Source organism: Magnolia sinica, chromosome 14 (assembly GCF_029962835.1).
Source record: "Magnolia sinica isolate HGM2019 chromosome 14, MsV1, whole genome shotgun sequence".
Lineage (NCBI taxonomy): Eukaryota > Viridiplantae > Streptophyta > Magnoliopsida > Magnoliales > Magnoliaceae > Magnolia > Magnolia sinica.
In genome coordinates this window covers 57,783,572-57,802,311 of record NC_080586.1, presented here as the reverse complement: position 1 = coordinate 57,802,311, position 18,740 = coordinate 57,783,572, and the positions used below count along the sequence as shown (strand labels likewise).

Below are 18,740 nucleotides of genomic sequence, written 5' to 3'. Positions count from 1 at the left end.
GGATGTAGGAGAAACACAAATATTAAATTGATCTAATCAGGTGGGCCACGTCTATGTGGGACCCACCATGATGCCTGGACGTGGCTAACAGTGAAGTGTGGTCAGCAGTGAAGTGTGAACTGACGTGTGGAGTGGTCAGCAGTGAAGTGTTAACTGACAGTGGAGGTGTGGACGGTGGGTGTGATTGACTGTGGGTACACCACAGTGAAGTGTGTGCTGACAGTGGGGTCCATGGACCCATCCACACCCTCCACCCCACATGTGGGGCCACACCATAGGGTATGTTTTTTATCCAAACTGTCCACCACCCTGGACGGTGGGACCCATGTCTGTGTGGGGCCCTCCTTGACACACGTATCCACGCCCAGATCCATAGCTAAAGTGGTAGGCTAAGTGAAAGATACCTCATTTCAACGCTGGGGTCTTGGCATTCCCTAGTACGAGTGGCTGCCACCTGACGTGGGACCTAGATCCATAGCTCGAGAGGTAGACTGGGTGAAAGATACCTTGTTTCAACACTAAGGTCAGTGGGCCCGTGGGACCCATCCACACCGTCCATCCCATTTGGAGTGGGCCACACCATCATGTACGTGTGGTGTCCACCGTCCTTGGACGATGGGACCCACCCCACGTGTGGGGCCCTCCTTGATGCACGTGACTGTCCAGGCCGTGGATGGCCTGGATGTTGATTTTTTTTATATAATATAATATTATATCTGGTGGGTTCCCACGTGGGACCCACCTGCTGTGATATTGTATATAATATATATATATATATATATATATATATATATATATTATAATACTATATATATGGTGTTGTGATATTTATATAATATAATATATATTATAAATATAAATGAGATGGTGGGCCCTACGTGGGACCCACCTCTGCATCCTTTTAATACAAAAAAAGTTGCAGTTGCAGCAGTTATATTTTTATATATATTATATATTTTACATATATACAGGAGGGTGGGCCCTACGTGGGACCCACCTCTGCCTTGTTTTAAAGTGGCAATAGCTGCATGTGCGACAGCTATGTAGCTGCCCTATTGACATGCAACATGCTGCTGTACACGACAGCAAGCTCCGTGGGTCCCACCTATTCCATCCATGTCGTCTATCTATGGGACCCACCATAATGTATGTGTTGTATCCATGCCGTTCAACCATTTGTGAGATCACTTTACAGCGTGGGAAAAAAAAGAATGAGTCAAATCTAAAGTTCACATGGACCCCACCATTCAAATAGTGGACCGTGACATCCACCGTTCAACTTCTAGGGACCACAGTGGTTCCCACCCAAACTAATTTTTGGTTTTCACTTCATTTATCTATGTGTTAATTTATGAATTGGTCGGATCTCAAATATAGATAAGGGTGGGCCCGATTTGATATACATTCGGCCCATTTGATTCGGCCCATTTGATTCGGCTCATTTGAATCGGACCATTCGAATCGGCCCATTTGATCGGCCCACTCAATCGACTCGATGAGATGTATGTGAGGCCCATAAGCGAGGCCCAATGTGATGTTTGTGTGGCCGTTCATTGTGTATAAATTCCTTATGTAGGCCACTCCTTGCGAGCAATGTTGGTTAGATGTCCACATTGATGGACAATGATGGTTAGATGTCCTAATTGTGACCTTCTCTTAGGCCTTGTTAGGCCCATTCTCTGCGTGGGTTAACCCAAATAAGTGGGCCTCATTCGTTGTATGTGATTTTCGATTCCGATTATGAGTATATAACAACATAGCATCATGATACATGTTTATATGCATCATTTGCATGCTTGTGATGAGATGAGTGATTGATCATCACACATGTCATTAGGTAGATTGTTATGGACTCCCTGGTAAGGGAAGTTGCCCGCACGAGTGCACGGTACGCACATGTTTGTTGTATGACTGGATTGAGTGATTCATGCATCTTGCATTGCGTGACATGGTTACTTACGCCCTAGCGACATCAGGGTCATAGCCTCCACAGGCATATCGTGGTTGGCAGAATTGGATACCAAAAATCTTGTTCTACATGGGGTGCTATAGATATCCCTGGGTGAAAGTCCCTAAACCCTTATGGTACCAGGAGGTTACTCGCCTAGTGTCGATTATCAGAAGGTCACGCTTTCCACTGTGTCATGGTCGGTTGGAAGGGGGTGCGGCCTTACCCGCCCGAGAGGAGGGGGCAAAGCTAGGCTGAGTTTGACCAGCTCAAGGAATGGGTCCGTTATCGACGAACCAAGCCCGATATTGGCAGGCGGATAGTGAGGTCTCTTCCACTCGCTTTATTACGCGCGATGGGGCAACAATCTGGTTTGGAGTGTACTAGACCCCGGTGATATTCCAGAGTTGAGTTGTATTGGTATGTGGACTTAGATGAGGATTCGTATGCTTGAGTTGCATCTCGCATCACATGGCCTTGGTACGGCCGACATCATTCATGCCTCGCATCGCATGGCCTTGGTATGGCCGACATCATTCATGCCTTACATCGCATAACCTTGGTACGGCTAATGGTATCCATGGATTCATCAGCATGTTCCGCATTACTCTGATACTGCATAACTGTATTACTACCTTACGCACACACTCTCACTACCCTCTAAGCTTTCTATCAGCTTATGCACAACCGTTGCGTATAGGTGACGTTGAACAGCAACAGCACTGAGGCAGGAGCGTATAGTAGATCATCTTGGAAGTTTTGTCCATTATCATTATATTTTCCTTTATGCTCATTGTACTTGTAAAGTTTTTTATCATAGTAGAAATGTGATGGAGTTTTTGGTTGTTGTTTATGGGTTATGCCTTAGTTATGCTTATTATAAATCAAACTGACATTGAAAATCCTCCTCCTAGCATCCCAGGATCGGAACCTGGCGAATGGGCGTTGGGAGCCGAGAATGGGGTACTACGGAGTCTATCGGTGCCGGATTCGGCGATCGGGAATTTTATGAGCGCGTTTTTCGAGTTTGGGGCGTGACATCAAAGTCCCATTGAAGGTTTCATCGAGTGTGTGCACAGAATTGCATTAGTGTAGGATTTGTTGCCTATTTTGATTGTGATTCTTATATGGGCTATATATATGGGTGTAATCGGGATGTGAGAGTATTAAGAGGTATTTCTAATTCGTTCGTAGGGTTTCAAGAGTATAACTTGGCTTGTAAGGGAGATTCGAGGCTTGTTCGAATCGGTGATATCTATCTCTTGTGATTTTATGCTTTCATAGTGCATTATTGTCGTTTTGCGCTGTGGTTTTTTCTCACAAGGATTTTTCCACATAAAATTCATATTGTTTTTGTTTGAATTTGATTGCGCAATTGGAGTACTTTGCTTGATTCATCTCTTTGTGCTTCCGCAATTCCCCAATGGATAAGGCATTGTGACCCACTAGTAGTTGGCTCATCAGGATTTCTGATTGGACCGTTCAAAACCATATGTTTGACATCGATGCTCTACCATAAAGAATTAGATAGCTCGCCACCTCATCCATTAATAAGTGGGAGCAGATTAGGTGTTACTTGGGTAACACCCACCTTGATGATTTGTTGTATATCTAAGCCGTCCATCCATTTCTTCAGCCCACTTTAGGATGTGTTACCAAAAGTTAATTAGATCCAAATATCAGGTGGGCCACACCATAGGAAACAATGGTGTTTGAGTGTCTCGCCATTAAAAATTCCAAAGGGCCCATTATAAGGTTTTAGTAATGTTTATTTTCCATTGAACCTATTGATAATGTCAAGAAGACTTGGATTAAGAGAAAATACAAAGATAAGCTTGATTCAAATCTTTTGAAGCCCACAAAAAGCTTTTAATGGTCATTTGTCACTATTTCTAGTGGTGTGGTCCATAGGAGATTTGAATCTTCTTAAGGTTTGGGATAAAGTCCTAAAATGAGATTAAAAACAAACAAAAAAAAAAAAAACAAATGGACAACATGAATATACAACAAATACATTAAGGTGGGCCCCACACGATTAGGGTAACACTCACTAAGGTGTTACTCAAGACCTATCGCCATATGTGGGACCAGTGGATAGGGCCCAAGCCAAATTCTCTCAATGTCCAAGTCAGCGGTTCTAGTGTTGGTTGTTTTTTTTTTTTTTTTTTGTTAGCTTGTTAGTACACCCACTGTCAGTTCACACTTCACTGTTAGCCACCCTCACTAGGGAATCGATACCAAGACCTCAGTGTTGAAATGAGGTATCTTTCACTTAGTCTACCACTGTTCTAGCGTTGTTGGCATTGCGTATTAAGGCTGAACTACGGAGCAAACCGGCTTGGAGGTTCTGCAAAAATCACTTTCTTCTCTTAATGGTAGGCAGTACGACTGAATGGATATTAAGTTCTTTTTAAATACATGTTATAGATGTCGTCAGTGCTTCCCTGTTCTTCATTTGAATTGTTGACCTGGAATATGAAGAATTCGATGTTCTCCATCTTCAATACATGTTAGACCATATTCGAATATGCACCCCTTATCATCTTCCTCATGTGGAAATACATCATTGGAATCCTATTACTTCTCAAGGCTAATCCCTCTTCATCATTCTAAGCCCATGGGAAGTATATCCCGATCTAGGAGCATAGGTAGTGTAGAGGAAAGTAAGGACTTGTTGCCTTTGGGCCCCACCTGTTGGTAGCCACCTGGTTTAGTCTAGGTTATATGGAAGTTAGAATTGTCAGCGCTGAGGAAACTGGCACCTCCTCTGCCATTAACCTGGCCATCACGAAAGCAGTGGGCCAGATCAGGTCGTGATACTTTGAGCTTGGCAGCACAACAATTCTAAGCCAATACACCAAAAATGCTGCCAATTCACCGGTACACAATAAGTGGGAGGTGGCTTGCCCTTCTTTAACTTCAGTATTTAGCCCTCTCTTTGAAACCCAACTAGAGTAAAACCAATGTGAATTTATGAAATGGATAGGAAGAGAGACGAGTCAAGCTAAGAAATGTTGCCATCTGTAAAATAACCAAGTCTAAGACAGACAATCACCTAAAGTGTCAAGTAAAATAGATCAACTAGGCATTGAACATATATCTTTCTATTGAAGGCTAACTTCTCCCATCCTTCGAAAAGCTTGAGAGTAGCTTTGTGATGTAGAGAGCAGCCCTTTCGCATCACCTTTCCTAGCTCCAAGTTGCATGGGACATACTCATCATGTTGGGGGACCGCGGAAGCACACAAAGATGAATCTAGGAGAGTAATCCAATCGCACCAAGCAAACACAAAGATAATACATCGATTTAACATAGAAAAACCCTTGTAGGAAAAAATCACGACATAAAGCGACAGCTGGTCATGATGAAACCAAAGATTACAAAGAGAAACAACTTACCCGATTTGAACAACCTTGGATCTCACCTTTGTTATACCCTTTGAAACCCTTGAACGAATTAGAAACCCTAGCGATACCTTCCAATCGCGCTTACACCCATATATATAGCCTATAGAATGATCCTAAGCAAAATCGAAAACAAATCCCACAAAATCGCAACTCTGCGTAAAATTGCGCGGAAACTGTCGATGGCATCGAACAGTCTTCGATGTCATCGAAACTAGTCCTTTGATGGGATTGAGGTCACATCAATGACATCAAAATAACTCCTCAACTATCCAGAGACAAAACATGAAAATCTGATTTTCTCTAATTTTCTCTAATTACATCAAGCCATCTTTAATGGTATCGAACTAATCTTCGATGTCATTGAACACTCATCGATGGCATCGAGAAAGTGCCCAGTTAGTCCAGCGACCAACCTGAGAAACTTCAGAAAATCTCGATGGGATCAAGCATTGCTCGATGCCATCAAAGGTGCAATTGAACAGTCTGCCGATGGCATCGACAGACCCTGTATCTGACTCAATTTAAGACATCAAATAAAACACATCATAGTGGTAACCAAGGGTCAGAAAGCCAGCCATTTGGTTTAGATCCCATAAAGATATGCTTAGTTCACCTATCGGATGTAAAAGGTGTTGGTGATGGTACACCAGAATTTGTTGAAGCTGTTGAGCCTAGAACTCTTTTGGAAGGCGCAAAAAGTGGCTGCCATTGCCCTTTTGATTCCTACTACTTCCAATGTCATGTTATAGCCAAATATCATGCCAAGCCTGTGCATGAGGAAGCCACAAACACGAAATTCAATGCCTTGCAAATCTTTATGTTTTTCTTCTTTATGTTGTTGTCACATAGTTTCAAAGTGATGAGACTTGAACAATGCATGCGGATCATAAGCTAACAGCAAGATTATCATCTCATGAATCATCTTGACCTCTTGCTTACTCAACTTATGGGAGAATGTCCCCTTGAGAAGGTCAAGTTCAATCAAACACAAGAAATCATGGTTTCTAAGTGGTGCAGGCATCAGAGCATCACTAAGCTCTCTTTCTTGTCCGAGCCAATGCCTTTAAAAATCAATGGGAGCTTGAATCAATTAACCGTATGGATATGATTAGGGCGATTTTAGTCATAGATCATGATTTCTATGAGTCCTTGGTGGACATCCTATTGATCCTCCTCGATATATAGTGTTGTCTTGAATCTTCATTATGGGTTTGTTGAGGAGTGATTCCTCTGATAATCCTTCGAAACTTGAGATTGGACATGACGGTCATTAACGTAGGAGAGTCGTGGTCCATGGATCTCAGTACCCTTTAGACTATGACTGTCACAACATGGGACACGCATGTGGACATCAGTTTATGAGATGTACAATCATCTTGCATGAGGAGACTAACTTAGGTAGGATGGATAGTCTCCAACATCGGTAACTAACTTGGTGTCGGCTTATACCTTACTCTTACCCTGCATAGGAGCGTGAACAAAGGATCCAAGTTTGGATCTTTGGTCACTTATATCGGTGGATCAAGATCAAGTCAATAGTCTGAAGGTCCATTAACCTGGACTGTGATCGTGAGATCAGGATTTGATGATGCATGAAAGATGATTAATCCTTAGACTTGAGAATGTGCAAGGGTCACGATCTTGATTGGTCAACTTTGACTCTTCTTACACGGTTCATGCATGGGCTAATAAAGTGGATGTAGTTGGATAATTTCATCAGGAGCCCTTGATTCTTGCACAGTTTAACAAGGGATCCACTAGTTTTCCTATGAACATGTTTATGGCTTTCATCTAGATAAATCAGAGACTCCAAGTGATTTTTCTGACGGACCCAACACTCAGATTATTTTAATTGGTCTTTTAAAGGTTTTTAATCATTAAAGTTTTATTTTAATCGTTAAAACTGCTTTGATCACACTTAATGATAACTTGATGGTCCAGATCTGATGGTCCACTTTTGAATGATATGGGATATGATCATTAGTAGATGGTCATAGAAGTGGAGGGATTAGATCATAAGTATATGCATAAATAAGGCAGATCGACGCAATTCCCTCATAGTGGGTTACAAAGCTGTGTAGGCTGATAGAGTACCATACTGGTATTATCTTGAAACCCTAACTTCTTCCTTATTTATTTGATCTTATTTTAGAGGAGTTGAAATGAGAAGCCCTAAATATCCTTTCCCCTTGGGTGTGTTAAATGGAGAGAAAATTGTGCAGAGAGCAAATCAAGAAGTTTTTCATCCTTCTTCCACATCTTCTTTATCTCTATGTAGTTCATCCTTATGAATGGTTGTGGAATTCCTTGACACCTACCAGAGAATTTCTTAGGCTATCTAAATCTCTCTAGTACTAGGATAAATATGGGAGGGACCTCCTGGGTTAGAGGACCATAATTGACATTGGATCAACGCATCACTACACCAAAATTGCTCTTTAAGAATAGTTAGTTGTTCTAAAACCCTTTAGGAACGATTTTCAACTGTTCCTAAATAGGGCGTCGCTAAAAATTAAGAATGATTGAAAACCATTTTGGGGATTAGTTCCAACGATTACAAACTAGTAGCAATGGCTACGGACTAGATCCCTAAGCATTTACTATTAAAAAAATAAAAAAAACATAAAAAAACATAAAAATCATATTTATGATTTATGCCACCCTCCTTTATCTGGGCTGGGGATTGGCAATGAAAGCATAAAATAAAATGAAATCCAATGGTAGCCTATATAATTCAACAAATTACAAGATCATATTCTATCTTTTATTGGTTTTGCCAATATTTCAAAGTATTTGGCATTATATGCAGAAACATACCACAACACTACTAACCTTTTAAGCCCACACATTTCAATTTCCCATTCAACTTGGTTGACATCAGTTTGACTCCAAAGCATTCTAGAATTTTCCATAGCACATCTAATATGAATCATGCATGAAAATAATCAATTTAGAAAGATAATAAAAACAAGAACCTATTATTTTGCCACATTGTGTTTCTTTCCCATAAATTGGGGACAAAGCAACGCTTGGATCGACGAATGCTTGAAAAACTGACAAGTCTCTTCATCATAGGTTTCCATTCTTCAACCCTATGATTATGAAATACCAGAGAAAATCTAGTGAGACCCACATATCATGGCTATCAAAAATCAATTTCAAGTGTGAATGAACCAACAAGACTTAGCTTGCTTATAAGAATTTGAAGTGAATAATAGGCAAAATGAGGGGAAAAAAAAACATGGAAACATATGAAAGATTAAAAATAATCTTGATTACTAACAATAACTCTCTAATACATAAGCACAATTAATTAAAATGGGATGAACTCATTTTAAAGTGGCAATCAAACAGGGCCTTATGGTTTTGTTCAGATGCACAAAGCCAAAATCTATAGATTTGACATCCCGAATCACGGTCCAAAATGAATAGATTCAACATCCAAAAGCACCATCCAAATCGGAAGATTCATGGTCATCTAAGGATCCACACGAGGATAGATTTGAGGTTGTTCAAGAGTCCCAACCATGGACAAATTCATGGTAATACTCGAGAATTTTCAATACTACAGTATTGAAAAGTTCGGGCTCTCTTTAGGAACGGTTTTAAACCGTGGCTAAAAAGGGGCTCGCAACCGTTCCAAAACTTTCACCTTGGAACGATTCGAAACCATTCCTGAAATAGGACGTCGCAAAAACTTGGGGACGGTTGGAAACCGTTGCAAATTTTCAATTTCCATTCACACAGGTCTTGGGCACGGTATTTTTTCTTATTTAGAAACAGTTTTAAACCAAAAAACCGTACAATTACGAGCAAAAGCCAATAAAATTGTAGCGGCACATTATACAATTTTAAATGCACAGTAAATAAGCCTTGACGCAAAAGTCTTAGTTGATATAACCTCCTCCAAAATAGGCATGTATTTGAAGTCAATTTGACTAAATACCCCAGGAGAGGACAATATTCCCAGTTCTATTCCGATGCCTGTTAGAATGATTGGTTTTCCTATCACATAAAATGTAATAAACGTAGTGCTTACCTTCTCTTTAAAAATAAATAAATAAATACCAATTCTACTTGACTCACTGCAGAACTACATTCTGAGTTCAAGTTTTGGCAATCCTACCAGTTCTACTCAAAACGTACTGCAAAACTACATTCTGAGTTCCAGTTTTGGCAATCCTTTGGAATTTCAGTCTTCCTATCAATCCTGGATATCCTTTGAAGCAATTGGTTCTGCTTGCAAACTAGTTCACTTGCTAGGTGCGAAAATGCATCTCCTGTGAAATCTATAAGAACATAAGAACACTAATGGTAGTTCAACAAGGCGACTTGCAGACCTGTTATCTGTTATGAAATGGTGACAATTCTCCAATTTATAATGCCCATTTCAATTTTAATCTTGTTGAGAAAAGAAGATAGCTGAGCTTTAATCTGTTAAAAAATGTACTTTGGGACAATCTATGATAACCAGATATTTCATTTCAACAAAGATGCAGGATCCAAGACCACTATTGTATTCACATGCGTCTGTAGCTTCTCAGACTACATATATACTCTCCAACAATTTCATGCTCTCATCATCTGAGATTCAACACCCATGCCCATATATCAATTAATGCTGCATTTGGATCATGATTGAATTGAATTTCTAACTATCATTTTGATCAAGAGGATAAATCAAAAAATGAGGTGAGGTCCATCAAGTACCATGGTAAAAAAATCAGGCTGGCTTGTACATCAGTTAGTTCATGCAGGTGAAAAGGAACTGGTCTATAGTAATGCAGTTAATGGCCCCGCCTAAATGCCTGATAGAAAATCATGCACCTCATTCACAATACATTGTAAATGCCTAATAGAAAATCATGCAGCTGAGAAGTACCTACCATGTAGACTTGTGTAAGCCTTAGTAACTGCTTCAAACTAGTTACAGACCACTCCGAACCGTTCTTAAGGCATTATCTAGGGAGCAGTTTTCAAGGACCTTTTAGAGGACCATCAACATTTCAGAAGTCAAGAAAAAAAGAAAATGAAAAAAGAAATACATATACGACTGACAGATTAGTAGAACGGAAGGGTAATCCAAAACCCCAAACCATGAAGTCAAAACTGCAAAAGCTAGAAATGATTTCCTCACATTTGAAGCACTTGAATTGAGAAACAAAACATTAGAATTAACATGATGCTTGGTAGCAGGAGAAAACAATACATGTACTATTACAAAGATTGCAGCCACAATTTGTATAAATGCAAAAGATATATATAGACCACCCAATCAGATTGGTGGGCGCGACAGGTGGGTGGCAGATTATGGATCCCAAACAGTTTCGTTGTTTACAACTGTATAGTTCAGCCATATTCACACATGGGTTAGCATAATTAGTATCTGCAGTTACCTATTTTCAAGCAAATGGGATTAGTTTCCACTTATTTATTTTATTTTATTATTATTATTTTTATTATTATTATTTTTTTAAGTTCTTGTTTAGCAAGCCATACTAACTGCAAATTCAGCTTCCCAAAGAAGTCCATACGAAAAGGGAAGAAGACTTAATTAACTAAATTTCTAAAAGTTCTAGAGGAAATGGATGGAGGTCATTAGTAGTAAAACAGTGGAAATCAGTAACAATTCCTTGATTTTTGGCAAATATAGAAGAAAGCCATCAATCCAAAACAAGTAAACAAAACCCAAATCACAATCAAGATCATTCATTCAGCGTGCAGTGCCAAAGACATGAACATTATAATTTAGGCAATAGGGAAAAAGAGGAGAAAACCAACAAAGAAACTGGTCACCTCGACAAAGCTGCCATTGTGTTAACAACATTTTAGCATTTAAGCCAACTTAAATCATTCATTCAGCATGCAGTGCCAAAGACAGCTAGATTATTTTCAAATCCTATTATTTAGTCAGGCTCATAAAACACTCCATGGAAACTCCGACAATCATCTTAACTGAAACTTGTAATGCATATAGAACTAGCAAAGGTAGAGATGCTGAAAATTTCTGCTGAGGAATGTTCAAAATCCAGAATGGAATACTCTAGATTCTTATGAGAAATGCATCATGTACATTGAAAAAAGATATTTGGAATGGCATTGCAGGTATAATTGGACTTACTTTCCAGGCTGATTTGGAATGGCATTGCAGGTATAATCAAGAATAGAAATCAGACCAAGGTTCTGAAGTTTTCCAGAATGTATTTCTGAAGAGGAATGGGTTGGAAGCATTGCCTTCAGCTTCATCTTCCCATCATTAGCCATAAACCTGCAGATTACATTAAAATATTAGTTGTCAATGCACACACATCTCCCACAATCCAAAAAGAACCAGGCTAGCAAACTGAGAGCCCCTTGGGTGGAACTTTCATAAGATCCCCTCCATTAAAATATTAGCTGTCAATGCACACATCTCCCACAAACCTGCAGATTACATTAAAACCATTAAATTTTAAGATTTTTTCAACCTGTAAGAACATTAGCATGAACAGAGTATATCGATTATCAGAAACATCTAGAGAATTTCTCTCTTTTTTCCTTTTTCTTTTTTGTTGAATTTCTATAGAATTTTTCATTCCACAACCTGCTTCTCAAGTTCCCTAGCACGTGCATGAGCCTTCCCTAGCAACCCCTCGCATCTACAGTCCCCTTTTTTTGCAGGACAGGAAACCAAAATAAAGCTTACAACATATACATGTTATTGAAATTCAATATAAATCAGAAACAAACTTCAAAAGTCAACAATATCTCAGTGACCACAAATCACACAATTGTTACAGGAGCCAAAATGTGAAAACTTTCACCAAGTCGGATGCAATGCAATTGTGTGAGCATTATATCAAACCTCACCTGAAGCAACTCTATCTCACTCTGTAATAATGTGACCTTATCTTACCTCTCTTGAATGATCTTTTCCATCTTTGCAATGCTCTCAGCCTTGTTTTTCAATTCTCAAGTTCTATCCTCAATTGTTGATTCTTCAAAGAAAAGGGCAAAAGTAAGCAACCCGTGAACTAACCACCTTGCAAGGAAAGAGAGGTATTCTACAAGCTGAATGAATCCATCAAGGTAAGGGAAAGGTAATTTCTTGAGAAAAATGAAGAAGAAAGGGAGAGAGCTGAATGAATCCATGTACTCCTTTAAGCAGACCAATAATGTGCTGCAATTTAGAACACTAGCTGCAAAGACAGCCCCTTACCAACCAAAAAACTATCAAGAACAAGAACTGTTGGGCAGGTTGAAGATGGAAACTGAAATGTCAAAAGCCGAGGGAATTCTCACAATAACTGAGGTAAAATGAGTAGTGAAACATGTTCTTCAATTGAATGCCACTTTTATAACTCATATAGTACAAAATAATTCTATTTACACAGCTCTCGTATTGTCAAAAGGTTGAAAAATATATTTCACCTTCACTTTTCCTTCCTTTGAACCGGTTGCAGTTGCATAATTCCTCAAACTCTGCTAAAAGAAGAACAATGAGTCAGACCACAATCATACCAAGAGAACCGGCTACTTATATACGTAACCAACAAATACCATTTTCTGAAAATAATCAACAGGAAAGATATATCAGAATGAGGACAGTACAAATTATTGCAGCATCTGAATAGCAGAAATAAGCAAAACATTAGAGGATGAATGGATTCACCAATTGTGCATATTAAAATGAGACAAGCAAGTACATCTGCAAGAGGAAATATAGAATGTTGGGCCCAAACTAGAGGAATTTTGGTTGCATCAGCATTCCATATGGGAAGGGCATACTTTTCAGAGACCCTAAACTGTTCATCCGAACCCGCTGGACAACTCTAGTTCCAGACATCCAATTGTTGCCCAAAAATGGATGGTTAAGAATAAAATGGAGTCCACGGATCATATGCAATAGAAGAAAAAGGCCCACCAGTATTCGATAGAGGAAACTTTCATCCCTTCGACCATCCACAGTGAACCCATTGAAATGCAGTCTGGATCACTTAAATGTGGCCACCCATCAAAGGATAGCCACATAAAATAAGAAGTTTTGGGTCATTGAAAATCTCATGAATTGAAAGATCTTAACCCTTTGATCTATAGCTTATGAATAGATATGGTTGAAAAAACATTACCACTAGGAACTAGAAAGAAAGCCGCCTGTTGGATGTCTAGGAGCTCAGAATCTCTTATTAAGTGTATCTGGCATCTATGATGGTCACAACTTTGACCACATAACCAATGGCCCACTTGTGCAACTGGACTCACAATAATCGATGTATCTCCTTGCTTGAATGGGTCAATGACATCATCATTTCTCAACGGACTTCTCAGAGGATTGAAAAGGTCAATGAAAAAAGTTGAGGAGTTTGAAACCCATCGAAACTCCTCTCCCTAAATTCTAGCTCAACTTGACCACTGTGTTATGGAGCCCCACCATCATAGATGCTAGATCCACCTAATATTCTAGACTCTTAAGATCTTAGACACACTACACCAAAAGAATGGTAAAATGCAACTGTTGTATGGTAACTTCCTCAACATTAACAGTTGGAAGACTCTAACATCCTTATCATTTATATTCAAAGCGCAATTCAGTTACTTTTAGAATTGGACATGGAATGCAATTATAATCAGCTACTTTCTTATTATGAACACTACAAAACACTCAAATTTTGTCATTTTTTCTCGACTAAAACAGAACAATCGAAATTTAAGTCACTTGTATAACCAAATGCAGCTTAACTAGCAGAATCAGCAATGGAGAACATTTCCAAAGTATTAAAAATCTATTAAGCTTAATGTAGCTTCAAACAACCTGGCGCAAAAAAATAATATTAATAAAATAAAATAAAATAAAATCATAGCTTAGAAATAGCAAAAGTTGAAAGGTATAAATACATGAAATCCAAGCAGTTTGATGCCCAACAGGAAATGGAAAACAAATTCCTTCAAAAATCACTAGGTTCCATTAAAAAAATAAACCAAGTGCTAAGTCTCAACATAAGCAACAAACAAGAGAAACCACTACATAAGAATCATGGGGAAGAAAACCACTGCTTCCTGCATTTTTTTTTTAATCAATGTTATTTTCCCATGGATAAATGGAGTTGCAATTGCTAGTTTTACATCATTTCTATAATCATTTACCAGTCTCAGAGCATTCGAATTATATTATCTTTTACATTGTTTCAATAATCTACATTATGATGTATTGAAAAGAAAAGAAAAGAAAAAGAAAAAGAACAAAAAACACAAAAGCATATATGGTGCATCCTTTACGAATTTCATGGATTTGTGGACATAAAAGCCAAGAAAAACAGATCCATTAAATGGCTATAAGCAGTATCCTTAAGCAGATCACTAAATCCATGCACTGCAGTAATTTCTACGAGCTTCCCTTCTGCATCGTTTTCCTCCACTCAGATTAAAAAAAACCATATGAGTAATAGCCAATTTCTAGAAAAAAAAAAAACCCTTTTTCCTCCACTTAGACCAAGAAGCTCTCTCCCAAACCCTAAGAAAAAGAGGCGATTGATCGATCTAGAATGGAAAATAGCTCCGGAGATAGAAATCTGGCGTGGAAAGGAGAGATGGAGCTACTGAGAAGAAAAGAAAAAGAGCAAGATCTCAAAATCCTAGAAAAGAGAAGGTAGATCTCACCATGGAAGTCGCTCAAAAGGAAAAGATAGATTGAAAATTAAAATCAAATTTGAATTTCTAAGGTTCTCCATGGTTGAAATTAAAATAAAAAAGAAGAAAGATTTTGAAAAAAAAAAAAATCAAATTCCAGCCTCCATGTTGTATTGGATGTATTTGACTGATACCGGCGATGTACCCAATGGATGCCCCTGTTTTTTTTTTTTTTTTGGATGGACTCATATGGACCTGACTGAAAGGGAACTCCTCCAAATGCCTCGAACAATGGGGCAGTTGTACAGTTTGTCCCGCAACCATTGATACCACCATATGCCAACTACAAATAGTAGAGTTTGTATGAGAGACTGAGTGCGAAGGGATTAGCCCCCATATATACATCAGCCAAAAGAACAATAAAAGCAAAGAAATACAAAAATCACAAAATAAAATTAAAAAAATAAAAACAAGAATGTGACCAAGATGGAAAATAAGATGATAATGCTAACACAAACTCAATGCGAATGGGGATCCAAGATATAGAGAATACATTACAACCATCCAACAGCTATGAACTAAGAATTAGGTGGCACATAATAAAAGAAGATGTCACAGGCTAAATGCTTCACCGATAAATTTCATAGGGATTTTCTATTGCTGAAAAGCATGCTGCATACTTGATTTGAACTAGGATGCACAAATACATAATTCTGGAAGAACAGTGTCCCGAACTTGAAATTAAGCCTTTCATTGTAATTACACCAAGTCACTGGTATTCTGCTATATAAAGACATCACTGAAAAAAGTAATGTTGACATTCACGAGACTAGAGTTGTTCATAAAGGTACTTACCTTGAACTACCAGGCCATAGTACATCATAAAAACTATGTTGTTCCATGGGGAACTAATTAATTGTTCCAACAGTACCTGAAAGAATACCTTAGCGTATAGTCATTCTAATAACCTTATTGCCAAGGCGCATTTTAATCAATCAAAATGACACAACTCAAATCAACGTTTAAAGTATCATCTGTAGCCAGCACATATGGCTTGATATATCCGTATACAAAAACTACTGTTCTGTTTTAATTCCCAAGCAGAAAATAGGTGTATACAACTCCATCATTTTAGCATGTTCTTTCTATTTAAGTTCTACATCAATTTGGTGGTCAAGTTATTTGATTCTAATTCGACGACTTAAAGAACATCATAAAAGTTAAAGAGTAAAAGAATCTAAACAAACAGAATGAGGAATTTGAGTAAGAATCCAACTAATTGGCAGTTTGCAAAGAATGAACCTATGAACTGAGCATCTTGTGAATTCAAAAACATACACATTAAACCTGAAAATACAGCAAAAATATAACATCTACCAATCGTTTTGTAACGTTGGTTGTTTATTTGGGGCTTTGGGCTCTTAATATATCAAGCTCTTTTTTGTTTTCAAAATTCTCTGGATTTAAACTGAGTTCTATCTTGTCTTCATTAGGACCAATGTGAATATAATTTCAGGAAAAATAATAAAACATTAAGGAGTTTATCATATAAATATTTTAAAATATTTTATTTTCAGCAAGATTTTCCCGATAATATCCCTACAAAAAACTAAAAATTTGAAAATCTTCCACTAATTATTGACGTTGGGAAATGGTCTAAAATTCATATGAATGGAATACCTTCTCATTTCTAGAACTACAGTGCATTTATGTCAGGTGACTGAAAATTTGTAGAAGGAAGCCTTCTGCATGATACAAATGAAATAAACACAATTAAATCCTTGTAGCATGTTTGTATACATATAACATATACATATCACACAAAAAAAAAAAAAAAAAAAAAGAACATGAGATGATGATGCATGCCAAAGGATACATATTTCAACAAAAAAAAAAAAAAAATGGAAAACAAATTTACTAGGTTAAACTTCAATAAAAATCTCATATGAAATTGTAAACCTAAATATGCATGTTTTAAGTACACCTTATAATCTGGCACCTTCACATATTCTACAGAAACAAGAAGTATATTTTCCGGCTTCAGATCTGTGTGAATAAGTCACAAGTCATGCATAACTGCGAGAAGTAAAGAATACAAATAACATAAGAAATTATCTGAACATGGCCTGGAGCATTTTAACATAGTATTCCCTACTGCTATACTTGTCCACAAAAAGTAAATTGTTGCAGAACTCCAAGTAACTAACTACTAAGAGAGAAGCATGTGGAAACAATAGAATACGGAAAGCAATAAAACCATTCATAGAGTCAACAAAGTAATCATAGAAGACCGAAACTAACCCAAAAAAGAAGAAGAGGATAGAATGATTCCTCTACAATTGACACTAGATAAACCCGTTTCACAATCCAATCCATCTTCCAATTTCTAACAGATAAAATCAGGGGGTGCCCACCAGACGATGCAGATCCGGCTTGGTACTGACAGAGCCTATGGCTCAGAATGCTAAGAAGGGCCCAGCCTATACAGATCCACCATTGATGTGTTTGTTGGCCACTGTTAATTACATATGCCCAACACATGATGAGATTAATTATAAGATATGAAATGGGCTTTGCTAAGCCCATTGTCTACACGTGCCAGCATGGCAAACTGGTGTAATCTCCAAGCCATCCATCATGTGGGTCTCACCATGTAAATGTTCCCATTGAGCTTTCCTGACAATACATACACAGTATTGAGCGTGCATCAAGAGCATCAGTATTGAGCAGCCAAAACATGCTATGTGTTCTGAAGAAGGCTAATGGTAAGATGCTAGGCATTATAGGAAAACTAGGAATGAAGATAAGAAAAAATGCAAGCAGCGAAACTTCTTCTTGAAGTGCAGGATTCCATTCACATAAGGCCCATGTTTGGCCGACAAGGACCATTGATCTAGTGGGTCCCATTCTGGATCTGAGAGGAACCTCAAACTCATTCTATTTAATCACAGAGTATTTTCACCCCAACCCCAACTCAAAGATGTAAGTCTAAGTTGTGTCCTGTTAGAATATATGCCTTGTACCTGGAGGTAAAATCCATACACCATATCTATTGACAAATCCCATAGGAACATATCTGTAGCCCTGAATCAATAGATCTACTAATAAACCATACCAACCATCCAGTTTATTTGTGTTATGAGATCCTTGTCAAATGCAATCAGTAGACAAAAAAAAAAAGCATAATCAACATGCCAATCCATCAAAAACCCCAAAATGGAAAAGCCTACTAAAAAGCTAATAAAAACCCTAAAAAAAAATCCGAATAATAAGTCCCAAATCAGAAAACCCTAATCAAAAGCCTGATCTAAATGTCGATCCACAAAAAAAACTCAAAACAGAAAACTATAATCAAAACCCTAATAAAAAAACCCTTCAAATCAGAACCCTACCAATCAAAACCCTAATAAATGAGTACAAATCCAATACGAAACCTGTATATGAAGCGGCATCGATGAAAAACTTCCGATGGAAACCCATGCTTGGCCGTTTCTTCTATTGAGTTTTCTCCTTCAAGAGAGTTACTCAAATCTTAAAGGGGAGAGAGAGAGAGAGCTCCCGTCTTTGGTGATGATGGCGTAGTTCCGCGGCCGAAGATGAGAAGAAAAGTGTGGGTTGGGGGGGGGGGGGAGGAGAGAGTCGGTTTTATTCAAATGATCTCTGGCGGGTGCATCTTCATTACGGGCACTAATACAGAAGCACCAACAAATATGGGTTAACAATGTGAAAACACAAATACTAGCTTATCCGGAACCTCTGCATCTCCCAAGAAACTTTCA

At 38.3% G+C, this 18,740-nt stretch overlaps 1 protein-coding gene across 4 annotated transcripts; it reads right to left on the bottom strand.

Moving 5' to 3' along the window:
• Nucleotides 1–8,135: 8,135 nt before the first annotated feature.
• LOC131225807 (uncharacterized) lies at nucleotides 8,136–18,215 on the bottom strand. 4 transcript variants are annotated; one of them, XM_058221400.1, is made up of 5 exons: nucleotides 14,992–15,005; nucleotides 12,766–12,816; nucleotides 12,251–12,332; nucleotides 11,477–11,623; nucleotides 8,136–8,447 (listed from the first exon to the last, which is right to left on the bottom strand). In XM_058221400.1, exons 3-5 carry the CDS (start codon nucleotides 12,271–12,273, stop codon nucleotides 8,306–8,308), a joined length of 312 nt encoding a protein of 103 aa, XP_058077383.1. In that variant the 5' UTR covers nucleotides 12,274–12,332; nucleotides 12,766–12,816; nucleotides 14,992–15,005; the 3' UTR covers nucleotides 8,136–8,305. The 4 variants fall into 4 exon arrangements, 1 of the variants encoding a protein (XP_058077383.1); XR_009161556.1 differs by lacking the exons at nucleotides 8,136–8,447; nucleotides 14,992–15,005 and adding an exon at nucleotides 16,642–18,215 and having other exon boundaries at nucleotides 11,300–11,623; XR_009161557.1 differs by lacking the exon at nucleotides 8,136–8,447 and having other exon boundaries at nucleotides 11,300–11,623; nucleotides 14,805–15,420.
• Between the last annotated feature and the right edge of the window lie 525 nt (nucleotides 18,216–18,740).